The sequence below is a fragment of the Gracilinanus agilis genome, chromosome X, assembly GCF_016433145.1.
Source record: "Gracilinanus agilis isolate LMUSP501 chromosome X, AgileGrace, whole genome shotgun sequence".
In the NCBI taxonomy this organism is placed as follows: domain Eukaryota; kingdom Metazoa; phylum Chordata; class Mammalia; order Didelphimorphia; family Didelphidae; genus Gracilinanus; species Gracilinanus agilis.
In genome coordinates this window covers 3,242,333-3,266,095 of record NC_058136.1, presented here as the reverse complement: position 1 = coordinate 3,266,095, position 23,763 = coordinate 3,242,333, and the positions used below count along the sequence as shown (strand labels likewise).

Sequence of the window (23,763 nt, the reverse complement as noted above, 5' to 3'; positions counted from 1 at the left end):
GTAAAGCTTTTTGGGAGAGGATAGGGTTGGGTACACTCATTCCAAAGTGGATTGCTGAAAGGTGTTGAGCTAAATATTGCCTTCAAAAAGCATGCGCCTCTATGGAATATGTGTTTAAAGTTATATTATGAATTGGGAAGAAGCTTCCAGCATGCATTCCATTCTTATTCATGATAATAAATGCTTATTGAGCCAATATGGAATAGTGGAAAGAACAGTAGATGTGGAGTCAGAAGACCTGGGTTCATATTCCCATTCCCTTCATCTTTCTGAGCCTCAGTTTCTTCCTCCAAAAAATGATGGCCTCTGAGATCCCTTCTAGCTTGAGGTCCTTGGGTAAGTCACTTTAAACTCACTGGGCCTCAATTCTCCCTCCTGTAAAATGAGAGAGTTAGACTAGATGGTCTCCAAGGTCCCTTCAAGCTCCAAATTTAGGGCTGGGGGCGGGGTTGGGTAATTCCTACCAAAAACAAAGAACTATGTTATAAGCTCCAGATCTTACCTAGTTCAAAAAGGGCTCAAGCCTTCCCTCAAGAGCCCAATTCAGAACTATGGGAAGGGATAAAATATAGACAATAGCATCTCTGCCTCAGAGTCCCCATCTAGGAGACCTTGATTCTCTCTCCTCCAACCTATACAAGACTGCAAGATAGAACAGGGCCAAGAAGCTACTATCAACCAATCTTGCTGTCTGCCCAACTCCAGGCCAAGGCCTAAGAGTGACGCCCTATATGCTAACCCAAAGTTCATTAGATCCAGCCACTGCAGAACCAAGAGAAGTTTGAAAGCAGTATCAAGGAAAGATATCACTAGACAGATGAAGCAGAATAAAAGCTCCTAAATACTACAAAGAAATTGATTACAATAACCTTGAGACAAAATTCCAGAAGAAAATAATTCCACAGTAATTATAAGTACAGCCTCAGGAAAAAATTGATTAGCACAAGGACTCCAAGGGTAGATGGAAGTCCTACTAAAATAAATGAAGGAAACTTTGAAATTAGAACTTGTAAGGAAAAACTAGGAATAGGAACTGAAAAACTTTTTGTACAACATGAACAGGGGAAAATGGAGTGGAGAAAACAGAACTCAAAAGTCCAGTGATAAAACAAACAATATTAGGGGCAGCTGGGTAGCTCAGTGGATTGAGAGCCATGCCTAGAGACGGGAGGTCCTAGGTTCAAATCCGGCCTCAGACACTTCCCAGCTGTGTGACCCTGGGCAAGTCACTTGACCCCCATTGCCTACCCTTACCACTCTTCCACCTATAAGTCAATTCACAGAAGTTAAGGGTTTAAAATTAAAAAAAAAAAAAACAATATTAGACCAAAGTCAAAAGACCAAAAAAAGTAGAACATGTAAAGTATTACTGTCAAAAACATGATCTGGGAAACAAGACATGGAGATACCACTGACGCATCACTGCAGTCCCTGAAAATCATTACAAAACAAAATATTATCAAGATATCATTTTTCAAGAAATAATAACATTAATTGGGACTACTGGACACAGAAGGCAAAGTGAAAATTGATGAAATCGACAGGAAAGAAACTCCTAATTTAACACACCCAGAAATGTGAATGCCAAACACCAGAGTTTCCAGGTCAAGAAGAAAAAAAACTGCAAGGTACCAGAAGAGATCACATTCCAAGACAGTACAGTCAGAATCACTCAGTATTATATATTAAGTATGAGAAAGGAAAGCTTTAACATGATATGTTAAAAAGAAAAAGACTACAACAAAGAATAAAATCCACAAACATTGAGCATTATCTTAAAAGAAGAAAAAGTAGATCTTTAATAGAATCGATGACTTCCAAGCATTCCTATTGGAAAAAAATAGATTAGAATCTTTTAAATAAAAATACATGAAATGAGAGAAACTAAAAAAAAATAATCAAGTTAAAGTGTTGACCAAGTGTTTACATCTAAACAGGAAGATAAAACACTATTGCCCCTTCAAAATTCCGCTGTCTTCAAGGATCAAAGAGGGCACAAAGAAAAGGTAAATAAAAGTGGCAGTCATGATCTCTGATAAGTCAACAGTAAAAAAAAACATAAGATGGTTAAAAGAACTAAACTAGAAAATATACTTTATAAATAAATGCATCATAGATAACTAAACAATATCAATAATAAATAACATAGCATCCGAGAACTTTAAGGAAAAGCCAATAGAAATGAACAGTAAAACAATGATTCATGTATTCACTGTGCCCTCTTAGAAACTTAGACCAATCTAAGAAAGATTTATCAAAAGTTAAAGATCTGAAAAGAATTTTAGAAAAATTAGATATGATAGATAGATAGATATGATTCAGTGTATTCATATATATTAATAATGAAAAAATCAAGAACCATATGGTTACATTGATGAAAGTAGAAAAATCCTGTGGGTAAAATGTCATTCATGCATGTCAGAAACACTAAGTAATATTAGAATAAATGAGCCATTCCCTAATATGATAAAACTAGGTAACTAAAACCTAGAGCTAACAGAATTTGTGCTAGAGAAATATTAATCATCTTTTCAATAAAACCATTGTTAGAGAACAAAGATGCCCATTGTCACTGCTATCAGTTGATAGTTCTAGAAATGCTAAGCAATAGCAGTTATAAAAAGAAAGAAAATGAGAGAATACTGTAAAAGTGAAATTTGGGAAAATGCCATCTAAAAGTGTATATATTTCTATGGACAGGGGAAATGTATCAAAACTACATTTCCCGTGATCCAACATGGTCCAACTGGTTTCCGTTTCCGGGTTTTTGGGCGTGGGGAGGCCTACATCTTGACGCAGGGAAGGGTTTAAATCTCCTGGGTTAGGAGGGAGTGGTCTCTTTTTGCCAGTAAGGCGCTTGGCTAACAGACTCGGAGACAGTAATGGAGGCGGCAGTTTTGAATGCTTACAAGCGCGTGGTCTAATAATTTATCTATCAGCATGGCTTTAATTAAAATACTAATTTATATTATTATATCAGCCTTTATCATTTTTCATATTTATCAATACATATAAGCAAAGAGGAAGCAAAATTATCCATATTTGCAGATGAGATAATGGTTTGCTTAGAAAAACCTAGATTCAATTACAAAATTAAGCCATTAACTTCAATAAAGCAGCACAATATAAAATAAACCACAAAAACCATCAGTTTGTTACTTATAAAATCCTCAAGAGGAGTTTTTTCATTCCATATGAAATAATAAAATATCTGGGAGTCAGCTTACCAAGACATACATATACTTCATGAATACAACTACAAAATGCTCTTTAAAAATAAAGAAACATAAATAATTTGAAGAATATTCAATGTCCATGACTGGGCCACATCAATTTTAAAATAGTGATACCACCTAAATTCACTTGCATATTTAGTGGCATACCAATCAAGCTGGCTAGGGTTTAATTTATAGAATTAAACTAAATAACAAAAAAAAATATGGAAAAATAAAAGAACTACAAAAGATCTAGCATTGCTAGGTCTCAAAAAACACTATAAAGCAGTAATCATCAAAAACTGTTTGGTACTTGTTAAAAAATAAAATAGTTTATCATTGGAGTAAATTAGGTAAGCATGACCCAGAAGCAATACAACAGAGTTGTCTAGTTTTGCTAAATTTCAGGATGCCAACTATAGAATTAAGGACTCCCTGTTTGCCAGAAACTCCTGAGAAAACTGCAAAATGGAATGGGAGAAATTAAATGTAGACCTACACCTTACACAGATACCACATTAGAATGAAAGGAACTGCCTTACACAATTTTGCTAGGGGAGAACTTCTAACTAAAGAAAGGATGGAAGTCATAAAAAATAAAATAGGCAGTTGTGGCCACATAAAAATAAAAAGCTTTTGCAGGAACAAAGTGCCACTAGAATTAAGACACTAAATAGCTATTTAGGAGGGGAGGAATATCTTGGCATTAAATATGTGAAAAAAAAAGTCTTAAGTGTCAGTTCAAAATATGTAGAAAACTGATACAAATATGTAAGATTGTTCAATAGATAAGTGGCCAAAGGCAGTTTTAAGAAAGAAGAAATAAATGCAAGCTGTTGACAACCGTATGAAAGAATGTTCCAACTAACTAATAAGTACAAGTTAAAACTACTTTGAAATTTCACCTCAAGCCCAGATGGGCCAAAGGACAAAAGGCCAAAATGGTAAATATTGGAGGGGTTGTGAATTGGTCTATTATGGAACACAATTTGAAATTATACTTAGATCACTAAACGGTCCATATCCTCCAAGCCAGACTACAACTAAGCATATACTCTTTAGTAGGTCAAAGGGAAAGGTTGTATACAGATATATGTGTATTGTATTTGTATATATAAACATTTATATTCATAGTATTTTTGTAGCAGCAAAAAGTTGGGAAGGAAATGGGTATCTATCAATTGGGGAGTGACTGAACAAATTATGGTAAAGGAATACAATGGAGTATTGTTGTACCATTTAAAAAATAGCTATGAAGAATTCATAAAAACTTGAGAAGACCTGTATGAACTGATTCAGAGCAAAGTAAACGAAAATAGGCTTACAGGATGCCCACAATAAATATAAAGTAGATTACAGGATGTCCACAATAAATATAAAGGAAAACAACTTTTAAAGACTTTGGCACTCTGCTCAATGAAATAATGATGATGCCTTCAGAGTGATGGTGAATCATGCTTCTTGTCAGAAAGGTATTGGACATTTGGTATGAAATAAGTATATGTGTTCAGGCATGGTTAATATGCTAATTTGTTTTGCCTACCTCTACATCTTTGTTACAAAGATGGGTTCTATCAGGTGTAGGAGTAGTCACTGGGAAATCAGTCACTTAAAAAAAGAAAGGGAACAGGGGGCAGCTGGGTAGCTCAGTGGAGTGCGAGTCAGGCCTAGAGACAGGAGGTCCTAGGTTCAAACCCGGCCTCAGCCACTTCCCAGCTGTGTGACCCTGGGCAAGTCACTTGACCCCCATTGCCCACCCTTACCAATCTTCCACCTATGAGACAATACACCGAAGTACACGGGTTTAAAAAAAATGCAAAAAAAAAAGAAAGGGAACAGAAAAAAGTATCAATAAAACAATTTTAAAAGGCATCATATTTCTTTAAGTTTGGATATTTATGCACTTTGCCCACAACCCCACCACCACCACAGAGAGACTATTTTGACTAAACCAACAGGTTGTCAGTCAGCCATATTAACAGTCAAACTGGCTGTTTATTTGTTGTGTGGATTTTGTCTGAGCCAAACTGGTAATTGACTGGATTGACTAAATAGGCCATTTGTTTCTGGGAGTTCTATAGACTTCTTTAATGACATTCAAGAGCAAATTTGAGGTGGACAGTGGGTTCCATACCTGACTGAACATTATTACAAATCTTCTCTCCTTTTAATAACAATTGACACAAACGAGCCAGATTATTCTGATATTTCCAACACAAAGGATGCCAGAAAGCTGTTCATTGGCATTGGGAGAAAGGGCACATTGTATGTAGTTGCTTTTCATTCTCTTGTCAGAAAGTTGGCTCCTAGGCATTTGGAATATCCCAGAAGCCTCACTTTAAAGGTGAGAGTACAGGTTTTAGATGGAGCTATAAGAGAGTGAGTGCTTCCTTTTTACTCTGACTTCTGGAAGAAGGCAACTCATTTGACTCAGATTCCAGTTTTTCTGGCAGAGTTTCTTCAAAGGCCCACAGATTATTTTTCAGACCCAGTTGAGCACTCACCATGTTGTGATTAATGGGTTTTTCCTTAACATTTTTAACACATTCAGGAAATTGATGAAATCGACAAATAATATATTTGATTTCCACATGAATGACAGAATAGAACATTTTGGAATTCATATATGTAAGCAATTAAATCAACTTTCATGGCCTACACTTGAAGCTTTGAAGGCAAGTTCATGAGATCTTAGTACTTAAGGCAGAAGGGACCTTGGAAGCCCCCTAGTCTCATCCCCCCCACTTTACATACAAGAAAACTGAGGCCCAGGGATATGAAGTTACTTGCCAAAGGTAAAACAGATATTAAGTAGTAGAGGCAGTACTCTAATCCAGGTCTTCTGACTCCAGTACCACCATGCTTTCTACTACCCCAAGCTACCATAAAGAGATATCATTGAGGCACACATACCTGTATGATATTGTTGGGAACTGTGCCCTTCACATCTCATTGAAAATACTTAGACCCAGACTATTCCTTTAAAAACAGAAAGGATATATTTTACCTCATAACATCTATAACAAAAACACAGTTGGAATTAAATGGACCTTTGCCATTCCATGAACTCATTCATGTTTAATGTCTTTGTGCTTCCCATCTCTTTAGTTCTTTCTACCCCACAATTTTTATTAGCCTGCCCTCAATGCATTCCATTTCACCATCACTAGAACACAGATCTTCCCAATCCAGTCTCCAAAAGCTCATGAATGAATGAGTCGCCCTTTACTCCAAATTATAAAAACCCAAGGGTTCTCAAATGAAATTCAACTGAATTTCTAAAATTAAGGATTCTTTTCCAAAAATGAAGGAAACCTCCATTTCTTCAATCGTCCTTCCTCATCCCACATGTATCACATGTAACCCATGGCCTACACTCCTAACTCTGGGCTCATACAGACTAGGTTCAGTCTTAGGAAGTTCATTTCTCTGGCTCATTACAACCCCACTGAGAATCTACTCTGGGAAATCTCTAAATTGAGCTCCTATACAGCTTAGATCAGCATTTCCATGGACATTTGTAACAGGGTTCTTGGCACCCACTTAAAGAAACAAATGGTATCCTGTATAAGAGAGCCTTTTTTTAAAACCAAATAAAATCTTCAAAATGCCAAGGACTCACAGGATCCCAAAAATAAATTGGTCCAGTAAACTAAATGGTAGGCAGGTAGGACCTATTTACAGACTCTCTTCATCCTTAAGTAAAGCCCAAAGTCATCTTCAAAGACAAAGTCCCAGAGAACTCAGATCCAAGAGTCATGCCTAGAGGAGATGGTTACAAAGATTGGGAGAAGTTTTCCCTCATCATGGATATATCTTGCTTCCTGAGTACTGGGGAAGTCATGGTGCTCTAAGTCGTAAACCCACATTAAAGGTAATCTGATTGAGGGGCTCCTAGTAAGAATAAATTCATGGCCCTTTGAGAACACATAGTACTCAGCAATGAAGGAGACAGACTGACCAAAGATACAGAGAGACAGAAAGAGAAGTAGACTCAGAAAGAGAGAGCAAAAAAACAGAGAGAGAGACTGGGACCTAAAGAGAGAGAGAATTTATTGTGTGGAAAGTACTGTTAAGGACAATAAAATTCATGACAATCCCTACCCTGAAAGGGCTTATAGTCTACTCAGGGGTTAGAGGGAAAGAAAACTGTTTTCCACCCCAGCTCCCAGTCACTGCCCTCCCTTTTCAACTTGTCCTTTTCTGAAGCAAGTAAGAGTTCCCACAAGTTTGGTCTGTCTCTCCTCAGGCTAGAAGCATCTGTCACTGACCATAGCAGCACCAAGTTTACTGGCAACATTGGAAAGGCAGATGTGACAGGCAACCAACAGACAGCCAGCTATTCAACTACTTTGGGAGACAAACTTAAGATAAGAAGTAGGGATTTTCTCAGCCCCACAGCTGCTGGGATTTATAGTGTGAAGTGCTATACACAGAGCCTATTGTTTTCTTGGGGTCTTATAGATCAGTGTGGAATAAATTGATATGGGGGGAACTAATAGGAGCTCAAGAGAACCCAGATGTGAAAATGACATGCTAGGGATGGTGACTTTGGGTGATCAGGACTACTGAGGCTATTGGTCATGTCACTGATTGACCACATGGAAAGAAAAAGTTAGGAGAAGTGTATAAAAGGGCATCAGACTCAGCCCTGAACTCCTGTTGGCCTTCAAGGGGGAGGAAGCAGACTGATTAAAAGTGACCACTTCTGGCTTAAGGCAAAATGTTAGTCTGAAATCTCAGGATCTAACCCTTCACAACTCTCTCACTCAATTCTCACATCCACAAAAATATGGTAGAGGGAGAAGGGAGCAGAGGGAGGAAGTGCTTATGAACCAAGTTCTCTCACGGAAATGGGAGAATTAACTTATAAGTAAAAAATGTGAAAGACAGCATGGTATAGTGGAGGAAAGGCTAGTCTCAGAGTCAAGAAGACCCAAATTCAAGTCTCTGACACTGTTTTTTGTATTCCTGGAAAACTCACTTAACCTCTTAGTGCCCCCTGAAGCAATTCTCTAACCAGTGATGGGCAAACTATGGCCCCCTGAAATGTTCTATCCAGCTGTGTGACATTATTCCTAATCTGATGAATACAATGAGTAGGATACAATACAATGAAACTTAGAAAGAGTTACCTTAGAAACAGACTGACAGATGAGCATTTCCTTTCCTTTGGCCCCCTCTTTAAAAAGTTAGCCCTTCACTGCTCTAAAGCAATGAGATACAGAACTGCTTTGATAGGAGTTCCCACAAAGGGAATTCCCTACTACCATGAAAACAGCAACACCAGGGAAACAAAAGGCACGGTAGGATAGATGTACCTTAGGTGAATGAGGCCAGTGAAATACAAACAAGAATGTCTCGGAAAGAGTTTAGCAATCATGTCTGTTGAAATTGCATTTACATATTTGGCATGGACCATCTAATTGTCTTTCTATTGATTCATGGCTGGTCAGACACTCTGGAGTCCCCGCTTAAGTGAAGCATGCAAAAATCTGTTTGTGTACGTGGACCTTCAAGGCATTGTCTCTATGAGCATGACAGATTGGGTGCTATTCGAGGAACTTGTCCTCAGGGTGCAATGTAAACCTTTTCTGGAACCTAAAAAACATGAGGCAAGAGGGACACCAAGGCCACAAATGTTTAACATATTGGGTGGAGGAAGAGAAAGACTGCAATGTCCCCTCATGGGAAATAAGACCCATTAGACCCACCATCCTACTCATGTGGTAGCCTCCACCACAGGAGAAGGATGGGCAATGTTCCATTCTGCCCAGAAATTCATATTTTCTAAGACGAAATCACTCTTGAAACTCTGAGAATGGAAAATGAATCTGTAACATCAAATTAAAATCAGAAGACACTCATTTTGAGTGGTCCAGAAGATTAGATTCCTCACACAAGTCTAAAAAGAAATATATCTATTGGCTAATCAAGAGAAGGTTTAATTGGAAAGCACCAAGGGAACCCTAGAAAAAGTTATAGTAGCAGCGAACAGCCCTGCCATCCAGTGTTCAATGTGTGCCACTGGGCGACTAGAATAAGGTATCTGAATTTCTAGAGCCTGAGGTTGAGGGGGCAGTGAAGACATCAGGCTTCTCCAAAGCTTCTAGAATCATAAGAAGCAAATAAGGAAACTGAGGATAAAACGATTAAGTATCTTATCTAGTCATATAGGTAGCCAGCAGCAAAACCTGGAATCAAAGCCAGGAAGCTTCAATCTGCTTCCCACAACAATATTCCAAAAACTAAGGAGCTGGAGTGGGAAGAAGGTAGAAAGGAAGGAAGAGAAAGAAGAGAGAAACCAGGTCAACCTGGACTGAAATATGGTGGAAGGAGGAGAAATGAGAAGAAAATACAGAAAGGAAGAGAGAGAAAGGTGCAAACCTGGACACAGTTGGAGAAGAGGATGAGAAGGTAGGTAAGGATGGAGAAGAGAGGGGAGGCAAGGGAATGTTGGTGTCCATCAAAAAAGGTATGATGGGCATTCCAGAGTGGGTTTCATGTTCTCAGGGGAAGTAGGAAAACAGTTAGCTCCTCATTGCTAGACACATAGCATCTCATCGAAATGCAAGTGACCCCAATGTTCCTATGAGCCACCCCCCACCACCACCAAAAAAGTATTAGGTCCTTAAAGAGTAAAACTCCCTCAGTGCAAGGGCTAGGCAACATTTGTAATCCAGTTAAACCAAGGGTAGATGAAAAGGGGCCACTGGAAGTAAGAGAGCCAAAGAGAAGTATAGAAAGACCTTGAGCAATCAGCAGCAAGGACATGCAAGATACATACAATGAACTAGATCACTGGATTTCTACTTATGGTCCAGACTATTTGCCCATATTGGGACATGGCAGGAATAATTGCCAATTAAACTCAGCTGAGCACATGGCCTCAGCCAAGCTCCAGGAAAGGCAGAAGTTAGTCCGAATAAACCAAGCCTCAACTCCCCAAGAGTCCTAAATGTTGACATCTTCTCATCATCCAATGACTTGATCATTAAGGCCCAAGCAGAAGGAGAATCTTACTTATGAAAACAAGGTTGACCCTTTTCCTCCTTCACTAAAGGGATGCCAGAGTCACATCTGGTAAGTTCATAATTCATTCATTAAGTTGCTCTTACGTACATGTGTAATTTGTTCACAACTAGGGAGAGTTGGGTTGTACTGCTTTTTTAAAAGAACTAGATATAGGGGGCAGCTGGGTAGCACAGCAGATTGAGAGCCAGGCCTAGAGACAGGAGGTCCTAGGTTCAAATTTGACCTCAGACACTTCCCAGCTGTGTGACCCTGGGCAAGTCACTTGAGCCCCATTGCCTACCCTTACCACTTTTCTGCCTTAGAGCCAATACACAGTATTGACTCTGAAACAGAAGGTAAGGGTTTTAAAAAAAAGAACTAGATATAGATATATGCATATATATATTTTTTCTGATTTCATGTAGCCAGACTTCAGCTATCATCTCAAGTGCTGAAGTATACCTAAAATGCTAATTTAAACCATATTCCATTACATGGGAAGAGTGGGTATACATGCTTTAAAAAAATCAAATGATTTGAACATTTATAACTCAATCAAATTCTTTTAAGTGTATGGAGAGAGTCAATATTGAAGTCACTTCTGGATTATTTGGTGAAGTAAAGAATTATGTAAAATGAATAATTGTACTCTTTGAAAATTAATCTGAATTATCACAAATAGGTTTGCCTAAAGTCAGAGACACTTGACATCACACCAGGATTCTGAGATGATTTTTTTTTTAAATTTACCTGTTTTGAGAAAACCAAAAAGATGTATGATGGCCTACTTTACTATATCTTACAGATTTCTCTTCTAATGATGATGCTTCCCACATAACTTCTTTCTTTTGTGGGGTGGGGCAGAAAGGAAGGAAGAACATGAAGAGTGAGAGCTGTTGATACATTGAGGCAATATATTTCCATTGTCTTGAGTCTTGCTATCTCTTTCCATTGGGTTCCAAGCCCAAATGATAACTTTCCTGTTTATTCCACTCTAAACCAATTGCAGTACTGCTATTTGTTTCTTCTCTAGATAGTCTCTTGCAATAAAGCCTTAAAAGCCTCAAGGTGCTCCTCCCTTACCCATATCCCTTTCTTTTGTGGTGCAAAGAAAAGAGCTCTGCTTTTGGAATTGGAACCCCTAGGCTCCAATCCTGGTTCTGATACTTACTACCTTTGTGACTGTGGCCAAGTCATTTGATCTCCCTGAGCCTCAGTTTTCCTCAACTGCAAAATGAGCAGATTGGACTAGAACATGACCTCATAGATCACTTCCATCTCCATATCTAAAATTCCGTAATTGGATGTGCTCAAAAGTCCCTTTCAGCCCTGGAGTTATGATCCTATCTATGACTATGGGCAAGTCACTTCTTGTCTCTGGGCCTCAGTTTCCTCATCAGAAAAATGACTAATGAACAAATTAGACTAAATAACCTCTAAGGTTCCTGCTGGCTCTTCATCTATAATCCTGTGTCAAATGTATATGGTCACAGTAACCATTGCGCAAAGTGGGAAAAGCCATGAATTTGGTAACAATAAAACCACATCACTGAGGGAGCCCCTATTCAGTGTTTAACACCTGTTTGCCTATGTTGTTGTTCAGTTACCCCCTTTGGGGCTTTCTAGGCAAAGACACTGGAGTGGTTCCCCATTTCCTTTTCTAATTCATTTTACTGACAAGGAAACTGAGGCCACCAGGGCTAAGTGACTTGCCCAGGGTCACTCAGCTAGGAAGTGTCTTGGGCGGGATTTCAACTCAGGTCTTCCTGACTCCAGGCCAGTCACTCTATTCTCCTAGCTGCCCCTTTTTGTCTGTAGGATGCATCAAAGGATTGCTTTGTTCCCCCTTTGCGAACCCATTTCTTTGCTAACAAGTGGTGAAGCAAAGGCCTGGAGAAAAGAGCCTCTCCGTAAAAAGTTTATCTTTGTGAGACACTGGATTTTTGAAGATCCTGCTTCCTCCAAGGCTGTGGATTGGCCCTCATATGGTATACCTGCTGGAGAGGAGTCATTGGTCCCCAGATCTACAGTGCCAAAATGTTGGCATGGCTCTTTCTGAAAATGGTGCTTCCTTTTGCTGAAGGAGCAGTACATATTAGATAAGGCCCCTATTCTCTGGGCAGTACCCGGATCCAAGTTTTCACTTCACATGAGTTTCCTTTGGGGCTTCCCTGTACTTGCTCTATGGGAAAAGGGATGACTAGTTAGCCATGATGGGTTTCACCTAAACTCCAAAGTTAGACAGCAGATTGAACGAGTACTCCAGTCCTGCTTCCCTATCAAGGAGACAAATGAAGAAAAGCCAAGTTGTGAATGGCAGAAGGTACTCTGAGCATCAGTTAGGGGGGTAGTGCAATCCACAGTCTCTCTGCTATACCACTATGTGGCAAATAGATCATATCTGGAAATGACACATTTACTAGTGGGACCCAGAAAAAAATACTGAGACCAAACCTATAAATACCATACCTCTGTGTTGGCTTATGTCCTCCTTGTCTCTTTATATCAACCAACTGGTTGGTTGGTTTTTAATTTGCAAAGTGTTTGCCGTGCTTTGGAGTAAATGCTAAAATAAATACAGTCACTGAAATACACCCAAACTCCAAAGAAGTTACTTCATGTTAGTCTGCAGAACACTCTGTGATATTGATGTTGGGTGAAAAATGGAAATGAGAGAAATGGCATCTTGTTTGTTATTGTTTTGTTTTCAATGAAGGCAATGGGCTTTCTGAACATACCATGACAGGAAAACCTGTATATTTTAGAGAAAGACGAAATTTTTGTTAAACCACAGCAAGAGATCTCATGTTTTAAGACCATAAACTTTTTCATTTTACTCTCTGTCTCTCTCTCCGTCTCTCTCTTTTTCTCTCTTTCTGTGATTTTTAGCCTACATAGAAGATCTCACAAGATGTGTTGAGCAAAGCAGAAGACTTATTATCGTGCTCACTCCGGACTATGTTCTCAGGCGAGGATGGAGTATTTTTGAGCTGGAGAACAGGCTGCATAGCATGCTAGTCAGTGGAGAAATAAAAGTTATCTGGATTGAGTGCACAGAATTAAAAGAGAAGGTAAACTGCCGTGAAGTAGAAGTGCTGAAGAGAAATATCAAGCTTCTGTCCCTGGTCAAGTGGAAAGGCACCCAGAGCAGTAAACTGAATTCGAAGTTTTGGAAGCACTTGGTATATGAGATGCCCATGAAGAAAAAAGTTACGCTGTCCCACCGCCGAGTTCTGGACTCGGCAGAGCAAGGCCTTTTTGGAGAGCTGCATCCAGTGCCCTCGATTGCCGTCACCAGCACCTCGGCTGCTTTGGTAGCCTCTCAGGCCGATCTGAGCGATTTCCACCAAACAGATTCAATGCCAATGAGACACTGTTGCAGAAGTTACAATTATGAGATGCCAACATCCTCTTTGCCTCTAGGGACCCACCACCACACATACTGCAACATACCCTTGACACTACTCAATGGACAACTACCTCTAAACAATGCCACAAAGAATGCCCCAGAATTTCATAGGAACAGCCCTCTACGGCCTTTATCATCCAAGGAGCTTAGCTTCACCAGCGATATTTGGTAGAGAAGATCAGAGTTCTTCAGTGTTACTAAATCATCATTTCAAAAGCCTGGGTTTTGTACTAAACATTTAAGATTCTACACAAAAAGTACTTACCGGTTGATGGAGGAAACAGCACAGTTTTTCTTTTCCTGGTACTTAAATATTTTTGTTTGCAGCTCTGAAATATCAGAGGGAAAAAAAGGATACACGAAGAACCTTCTTTTATAATATGGTACTGAGTTCGGACAGTGAGCTTTGATTTTTTCTTGAAAAGAAAATTCCATTGTCTTAGAGTAGATTTTATGATAACACACAGAGAGATGATCTAGCTGACTCATATTTCTGTGCTCTTATTTCAGAAGTTCAAATACAGAAAACTAGAGACAATTATAGTTTGGAAATTCTAAACTCAAGTTTAAGAAGGAAACCACTTTTACAGTGTGAATGAATGAGGAATTTGCCTTAGGGAAAGGACAGAGTACCCTCATTGTAATATATGTTAAAAGTTTTAAGAGGATGACTAATCAGGAAGTAGGAATTGAGGGTAAGTAGTGGTGGAAACTGAAGACCAGCAAGAGCATCAATATAACGCACAACTACTATAAGATTGATCAAGAACTCATGACAACAACATTTTGTTTTATTAAGCAAGCACATCTTTAGAAAAAGCTGGGAGTCAGCTAAACAAAGGGATCTATACTTGTCAACTCCCTTGGAATGATTTTCAATAACCCATGGAACTTACTTCTTTCACAAGTTTGGCAACTTTTGAAAGGCATTTTTAGAAGTGTTTTAAACAAAGATTTTTTATTTGCTAACAAACACATTTGGACTTTTTTTAAATTAAGATCTCATGATCTGTTGTCAGATTTGTATGATTTTCTTCCTATTTCTTTCAGGATCAATGGAGTTTCCCCATAAATACACATTTGACTGAGAATGTCACCAATAAAAAAGAATATTCACAGCAGTATTCACAGATGAAGCACCGGATGATTCAAGTTTCTTAGACATAGGGCAGCAATTGCCAGGAAAATCAACAGGAATATAGCTATGAAACAGACTCTTCTGGTGAGGTTTAGAAGGTTTCCGTCAAAAGATACCAATTCCTGATCTTTCTAACAGCCTACCTGGGAGACTGGGGAGGCAAAGTCATACACAGAGTACCAAGTGCAAGACTGCACCAATTCTCAGCATTTGCAGGTTTGCAGTAGGTGGAGTGGCCCTCTTTGGATGGCTGTTGAGCATTGCACCACTCCTTCAAGTTCACCATATTTTGTCATCCCTACTCAGTTGCCTGTAGGGGTTAAACATAATTTCAGATCAACTTGGGCATTTTGCAGATGGCACTTAGGACTGTGCACCAGGATGAATGAACAGAAACTATATACTAACAATGAGCAGTACAGCAGAATTCCAAATTGGCCTGGTGCTCTTAATTGTGCTCATCATTGTGAAATATATTTGTTCAGTCACCTACTGGCCAATGGATTTTAGTTGTTTCCTTAATCTGCTTCCCTTGATCAAATGTAAGCCATTGGTCCGTTCTAGATATCCATTATCTATAGTCATTGAGTCAATGCTTTTATTCACAAATGTAGTGTGTGGAAGCTTAGTTGTCAGTGTGGGGTAAGAACTTACTCCCTCAGTTAAGTTCCCACATGTTCGTGTTTCATAGATATAGTCATTCCATTGAGAATGGTGACTTTGGCCTCCATTCTAACTGTATGTATTTCCAAACAGAAATTGACAAACTCTACTCTGTTTTCTATGTGTTACAGTCTTTGTGTTTACTATGCTGGGTATGTTCGTTAATGCGATGTGTAACTAAAATAATATTTGCATGAAGTGAGCTGCATATGTTTCAAGTGACAAGTTGTGATTTCATTATTTTATCTCTACATGACTCTAAATCTGATTACTTCACATGGGATGTTCAGTGATATTTTTAAGCTATTAGTTCTGTAGTGTGCATGCCTGTTCTGAAAACCTATTGCAGGTCTCTCTGTTTCCTTGATTTATGATGATTAAATGTGGACAACCATTGGAATTGTCTGGTCACAATGTATCTTTTCACTAGCGGCAAGTATCTGAACACAGCACTGTGTGCACATACATACATGAAGCTTTTCCATAATTGTAGGGAAACAACATGAATGATATCTCTGTAGATTTATTTGTATATGGCAAATCAACATCTGATTGTTATCTGAGATTTTTTTAAAAGATATAGTCCATAAAGAAATAAAAAAACATAACTATATCCAGTTCTGGAAAATCTGGAGAAATAATTGGTAAAGTAACAATATGGATAATTGGTTTCCATGTCAATCAACAACACATTTTTTCTTGGTGTAAAGGGAGGCATTATGAAAATAACTGAAGAGATAAATTAACAATGCAATATGGCTTTGGAAGCATCAGAAATTGAAACTGTAGGGAGCAGCTGGGTGGCTCAATGGATTGAGAGCCAGGCCTAGAAGCAGGAGGTCCTAGGTTCAAATTTGACCTCAGACACTTCCCAGCTGTTTGACCCTGGACAAGTCACTTAACCCCCATTGCCTAGCCCTTACCTCTCTTCTGCCTTGGAACCAGAAGATAGTAGTGATTCTAAGATGGAAGGTAAGGGTTTAAAAATGAATAATAAGAAGAAAAGAAATTGAAGCCAAAGTGGGAAGGTCTGTATACCCAGCCTGAAAACTGAAGTAGGCAATGTGCAAATATGGAAGTTGAATTCAATGCTTGGAGTTAGGTGGGGAAGTGGGAGAGAAAAGGGGGGAGGAAAGAGGGGAGACTTCCATTGATAAAATAACAAATCAGGGTGTTAAAGCCTACAGAGGTTGAGTGATTTGCCCAAGGTCACCCATAAGATCACTAGGGCATTTTACTAGAAACCTCCTTCCAGCTGAAGTCAACCTCATTAATTACCACTCTTTGACATTCAGTCATTCAACCAGTTCTGAACCCTTCAGACTATAATTTTATCTTGGCTACATCTCTCCAACCTGTTCCATATCATTGGACAGTCGTGTTCAACATTTCCCTGATCCACCAGTCTAATAAACCTGAACAAAAAGAGAAATAAGGTTAATCTGGCATCATTGGTTTTTGATAATACTACATACTAGGTGTCTGTCATCACCGCTTCCCTTTTTAAATGTTGACTAGCCATCCCTTTAGATTATCCTAAGATATAGTTAAGAATTGAAGCCATACTTATTAACCCTTGCTTTATAGATTCCACTTAAAAGAATCCCATTTGGAATCTTAAGAAACAGAAGTTGAGCAACTCACTCCAAGAGTCTAACTCGAGTTGCTTACTTGCATTCATAGCCCTAGTAGAAAAACTCTGTGTAGAAATGATACAAAGAGTCATGGTAACTCACTTCACTGATACCCTAGATCACAGTCTTGTTCTGGTCCTGGAGTGGGAAGCTACATTTACTTCAGTGCACCTCAGGAAACCAGCCCTGCCCAGCACTACAAGCTAATTTTGAATGGTCAAAGGCTAACATTATTTCACACACAGGAGGGCAAAGTGAGCTGGAGCCTTTTAAAAATGCACCACACTAAGATAAGCAGTCCCCAGAGACCTTTGAATACACCAATCATGCCTACTAGAAAAGGACATTGAGTTGAGTTGCTAAAATTCCTTTGGTGTCAGGGGGCTACACTTATAGACTCATCAGTCACTCTTGTCTACATTCCCCTTCTCCTCCCCACTCTGGGGGAAGGGGCCCAGTCTGGCCAGGCTGCATACCCACCCTTTGCCCTTTCATGAAAATCGGGACATCATCCAAGATCCAGGATGAAATCCAATACCATTTTGTCTTCAAGCACATTTCCTTAAAAATAGACAGGTATGGAGTTTCTTCAAAGCTACTGGCATGGCTAGCAGATGCCAGAGCAATGGAAAAGGTTGCTATTCGGGTGAAGGGAGGGGAAAATGGGGAACAGACACTACGTGCATGGAATAGGGTGGCTGAGAATTTAGGAGAGGAGGAATTTCAGATCAAGAAATAGGAACTTGGAACACTGGAAAGAATGTAGCATGGTATCCTCTTTTTAAAGAAAGAAAAAAATCTAAGTGATAAGAAAATACCACTTGCTCAGCATGAGGAGAAAGAAAAACCTATAGAAATAAAAGACATTGTGACAAGTAGCCTGGTGCTTAATAGAACTCTGGGTAGAAGTAGGGGGCCAGGGGGGAAGGAGAGAATATGGAGTGGAGAAGAATAACACAAGCCTAAAGCACCCAGCCCCACCTTGAGTTTCGATTTTTGAGCACAAATAAAGACTTCAAATATTTTCCCAAAAATCAAGGGAAAACAAGAGAAATCCCTTGTGAACAACATATATAAACCTTAGCATTTGGTGACAGCCAATTGTCAAAGGGGAAAGACAGAAAATAATGTCCCAGTGCCCAGAGGAGCCATCAAGAGTGAGAATTTGCCCCTGCAGTTGCTCTTTCCTAAAAAAAAGTATTCAACCTATTTAATTTTATTAATTATGATTCTATTATTCTAGATTATCATTCTGTTATCTATTCCTCTATTTCAGATTGTTGAAAGGCTATAATATCTAACACTAAAGGCTCTCTGGTTAATGTAAGCAACTGTTTGGGAAACAATAATCATTCAACACAAACCATTTGGAATGACTTGTCTTCTTTTAGGACTGAAGTCAGCCACAGGCAATTTGAGAAGGGCATTCAGCTGTCGCTTTAATTACCATGAGATGAGAACTTGTAACCTAACCCGAAGGAAATGTGTCTACCAAAGTAGACCTGCTGTTCTCACAGCCATGTTTTCCCTGGTAGTAATGAACTCCATCATTAACAGGCACTAGGGACCCACTGTGGTTTGTGTAGATAGAATGTCGGTGGAAGCTAGCAGAGAAGTTAAAGGCACAATCACTGCCTTCAAGGAGCTTATCCCCCATGTACCACACATGAGGCAAAACTCATTGTCAAGGCAGTAGCCAAGCAAATATAAGCCTATTTCATACAAATGGAAGAGGTAAGTATCAGGGAAAATCTGGGTGGAATCATTGACTATAGATTGTCTGACCTCTGAGGGTTCTAGGAACATGAAGGAGAAGATCTAAAAGGGCCCTTAAAATTAGGACAGAATATAGAATATCTAAGATCAGATGTGAGAAAGACCTTAAAGCATTAACTTCCAGAGGCAAGTAGGACTCTAGCATACAACGTCAGGGCTGAAAGTTCATCAGAACATAAAATATCAGAGCTGGGAGGCATCTCAGCATTTTAAGAGATCTTGAAATATAGACTATCAGAGCCAGAAGAATGCTTTAAACACGACACAGAAAAGATCAAAGATCTGCCTGGACAAGGTACAAGAGATAGAATATCAGAGCTGAGAGGCACCCTAAATAAATAAATAAATGCTGAAAAGAACCTTAGAACAGAGATAATGATCAGTGCTGGGAGGGATATTAGAATCAATACTATTGGGGTTAAGTGACTTGCCCAGAGTCACACAGCTAAGAAGCGTCTGAGGCCAAGTTTGAATCCAGGATCTCCCATCAATCCACTGAGCTACTCAGCTGCCCCCTTGAAATTGACATTAGTACAGACTGACATAATTAGAAGAGATCACAGTGCTGAAAGGCATCTTAGAACTCAAACTGCAAAATGTCAAAGCTAGAAAACTAAAACTAAAAAAAGATCTCAGAGCAAGAAGAAGCCTTAGAACATAGAAGAGACAGTATTATGGCTATAAGGGACTATAAAATACAGAATCATCAAAGCTAGGAAAGATATTACTAGAGAAAAAAATGTCAGAGTTGGAAGCAACCTAATAACAAAGAAGTTAAGAGCTAAAAAGAACTTCAGAGATTGAAGGGACTTTACAACATAAAGCAGAAAACATCAGAGTTTGAAGGAACCTTATAACATAGAACTTACAGTGTCACAGACCTTAGAATATAATATCTCAGTCCTATAAGGAACTATAGAACTGAAAGGACCCTTAGAATAGAGAAGAGAAGGTTTGGGGGTTAGGAGGGAAGTTGGAGCAAAGAACATGGCCCCTAAGAGGTTAGAACTCAAAGAGAGCTTAAAAAAGAAAAGTTAAGAGTCAAAAAGGACTGTAGAACAGAAAACATTAGAGCAACATTGCAGGAGCATAAGATAAAGTTTAGAATTAAATGTTACTACTGAATATAGAAAGCTATGTCAAAGTAGAAGGGACTTTAGAACATAGGACAGAGAATGCCAGGATTTGAAGGACCTTAGAACAGAGAATGTCAGAGCTAGGTGCCACCTAAGAACTCTCAATACTGAATGTCATGGCTGAAAGAGCTCTTAAAATGCAGACTGGAAGTATGTGAAACCTGTAAAAAAATTAAGAATATAGAGCAGAGGATACCGGAATTATAAGTGACCACAGAGCATACAATGGAAATCCTGGAAAGAACTTTAAGACATAGAATGTGAGGTTTGAAAGAACTTCAGAGTGCTTTGTAAAAGCCTATGTACCACAGAAAAGAAAATTCTGAGCTAGGCTAGATCTTAAAACTTAAGAATAAATGATTTTAAGAACATAAAAGAAGATTAAAGTTGGAAATAAATTTAAATTTAAAACAAAGCATGTCAAAGGTAGAAGACATATTAGAATTCAGAATGGCAGACTTTTAAACAAATTAAAAACATAGAATGTAAACAGTAAAAGGGACCTCAGAGTTGCAAGAGTCTAAGGACTATAGAAGGGGGAATGTCAGAATCCTGAGTTTTCCAGCCTTTCCTATCCTCTAAACCTCAATTTCTTTATCAACATTAAATAAATAAACAGTCAAACACATAAATAAATAAACAAATAAATAAATAAATAAAAGGATGAATAAGCAAACAAGTAAACAAATAAATAAATGATAAATAAATAAATGAGTGAATAAATAAGTAAATGAATGAATGAATGAATAAAATAGCTTAGTACTCTAAACCTCAAAACCTGGGAGAGACCTTAAAATGAAAGCTATAAATGGCAGAGCTAGCAAGGAGCTAGAGACAATGGGAGAGCTGGGGAAAAAAATCCTAGAACAGAACACTTTGGAGCAAGGGCTATAGAAGAAAACATGTGGACAATAAGATCTGGGGGGGGGGGGGGGACAAAAACCTTAAAACATAGAACCTAGAATTCAGAATCAGAATTTATCTTACATCATGGAAAATCATGACAGAGTATAAGGGATTTTACAACATGTAATAAAGAATGTTAGAACTAAAAGAGAACAAAACGTTAAAAGTTAATACTGGAAGGGATTTTAAGGAATATCAGAAAAAGGAAATAAATTAAAAAATAAAAATCCTGAAAATCAAAAGAGAAAAACAAAATTGGAAATTTAAAAACTTCAAAGAGAACAAGTTATATGTGGTATTTTGACAAGACCAATAAAAATAAGCACACCACTAATTAATTTGGTATGTTAAAGGGAGGAGGGTGGGCAGAAAACCAAACAGCCAAAATAAAGAATAAAAAGGGTAAATTTTCAACAAATTATGAAGGAATAAAGGGAATTACCAGAAATTGTTAAACTTAATGTGATCAACAAGGTATTCGATTAAATTTTCTGCAAATCTTGGCAATCTGAAAATATCGAAAGGAGGGAAATGCGACATGTAGAGAATTTTTTTTTTATCCTGGGACTCCATTCAAGGAGCATAGGGCCACAACCAGTAGGCAATGGGACCCATAGTCGCTCAGGGTCACCCAGCTGGGAAGTATCTGAGCCCGGACTTGAACCTAGGACCTTTTCGTCTCTAGGCCTGGCTCTCAATCCACTGAGCCACTCAGCTGCCCCATGTAGAGAATTACTAAAACTAAATCCACAGTAGAAGACAGAAATTTTATCCAAAGTAAAACCCCCATGAAATAATATAGAAATTCAAATATTTTTAACTTCTACTCACTGTTACCACCCATAAACTCCACATGTAAAGCTATGGGGCATAGGGAAAGTGCAAGATATGAGGAAAAAGACAACATCCTGCTCATAGAGCATGTAAATAGAAAATTGAAGAAAGTCTGGATATAAATCTAGCTCCAAAACAGATAAACTAATAGAGACTCAAAGACAAGGTAAATAAATAAAGAAAAGAAGAGTCATATTTTGAACACCTGTTATAATATGGGCATAGGGACTAAACCTATGGTTATATTGCTGTAGGGATCCCAAGGATTGAGAAAGGCCCTTCTACCAATACAGATCAGTGTCTTTTCTGGAAATTTTCAGTCTTAGAGAGTAGTTTAAAGTACCAAAAAGGAAGTTATTTACCCAGGGTCACACAGCCACCATACAACAGAAGTAGGCCTTGAACTAAGGTCTTCCAGGTTCCAAGGTCAACTCTATTCAGTACATTATGCTTCCTTTAACAATATTGTGAAAGGAAATAAAATAAAAATCTCCAGTGGATAGAATTCTGAGTACTCTCTTGAAATCATAGAACAAGAGCAAGAAACCTCAGGGTAGTTCAAAAGAGAAATAAACTTTTCAGATGTGATAAATATTAGGATGGAAATTGAGTCAGAAATCTGAATCCTCAATACAGAGTTAAAGGAGAGAAACAAGTCAGGATTTAGAAAATACAATGGAAAATCTTTCCAATGAAGGAGAAGTTTAAAAAGAAAAGCAAAAGGCAACAAAGTTAAATGAACACAAATTATGTCCAAACCAAGAAACTAATTGGGAAAGGGGGATGCTCAGAAAGAATTTAAATAGGAGGCACCTAAGAGGCTCAGTGGATAGAGAGCTAGGCCTGGATATGAGAGGTCCTGGGTTCAAATTTGGTTTCAGACAGGTCCTACCTAGTTGTATGACCCTAGACAAGTCACTTAACCGCCATTGTCTAGCCCTTACCACTCTTCTGCTTTGAAACAAATACAAAGTATTCATTCTAAGATGAAAGGTCATGGTTTAAAAAAAAACAAGAAATAACAAATATCAGAAAGAAAATGTTAAATAAAAAACTGAATATCATGCTACAGCAAAAAAAAAATCTGCCCCCAAATTTAAATATAGAAAGCAAAATGCTGATCAATCAAATATACGGTTTGTTGCCAGAATGGGAAAAACACACCTGAAACTCAAAAGCTACATTGGTAGTTATATTTCACAATTTCAATAACAAACAACAAAATTTTTGAGCAGCCAGAAGAAAAACCTTCAGGTATAAACAAATTCCAATTCAAATTACAAGGATTACTCTACAGAAATCAGAGAAAAGAATGGATTAGGATATTCCAAAGAGGCCAGGAGCTCAAGCTAAAACAGCATTGAAAAGACTGAGCCTAATCATCCATGAAAAAAGTAAACCTTCAACAAAGAGAGGTATGTGAGATATTCCTTAAAAAAAAGATAGCAGAAGTCGACTTGCAAACACTCCAAACAAGAGAAACTGAAGAAAAATAAATAAGTGCAATTATCAAGTAAAGTCTAAGGAAATCAAGTGACTCTGGGTTGTATACTATTTTTAAAATTATACTGAAGAGTAAACCAAAAGACAAAGAGTGATCATCAAAGGGAAAAGGGTAAAAACAACCTAAGGGGCTACAGATTTATGGGGACTGAACAAGGAAAAGGGGAAGAAGAGAGGATGAAAAGTTGGATCAGTATTACAAGGACTCAATCTCATATCATACTCCCCTAAAAGCGAATAAATATATTTTGTGGGAAGTCACATGAGGGTAGAAGTGAAACGAGACCAAGAGGGAAGCTGGAACTATACTCTCACCCAGTTCAGAGGTGAAATGAGGTACCCATTAGAAGGTAGATCTCACCCCTAAAGGTAAAATGAAAGGGTGCCATTCCCATGAGGGGGTTGGGAAATAAGGCTTATATCTGTTCTAAGAGGCAAGGGCCTCATTAATCAGTTTCATCAGAGGCAAATTTGCACACTAGAACATCTTCTCCAGGAAAGGGTTAGATAGCATCCAACACTAAGAAGAGATTTA

General features: G+C 38.4%; 1 protein-coding gene across 1 annotated transcript in view; it reads left to right on the top strand.

Annotated features, from left to right (window-relative positions):
* Nucleotides 1-13,810, top strand: part of IL1RAPL2 (interleukin 1 receptor accessory protein like 2) — a 550,737-nt gene extending 536,927 nt beyond the window's left edge. Inside the window, exon 10 of the mRNA XM_044682654.1 lies at nucleotides 13,119-13,810. Within this exon, the coding sequence (XP_044538589.1) occupies nucleotides 13,119-13,810 (692 nt within the window). The remainder of the gene's footprint in view (nucleotides 1-13,118) is intronic.
* Nucleotides 13,811-23,763: the final 9,953 nt, after the last annotated feature.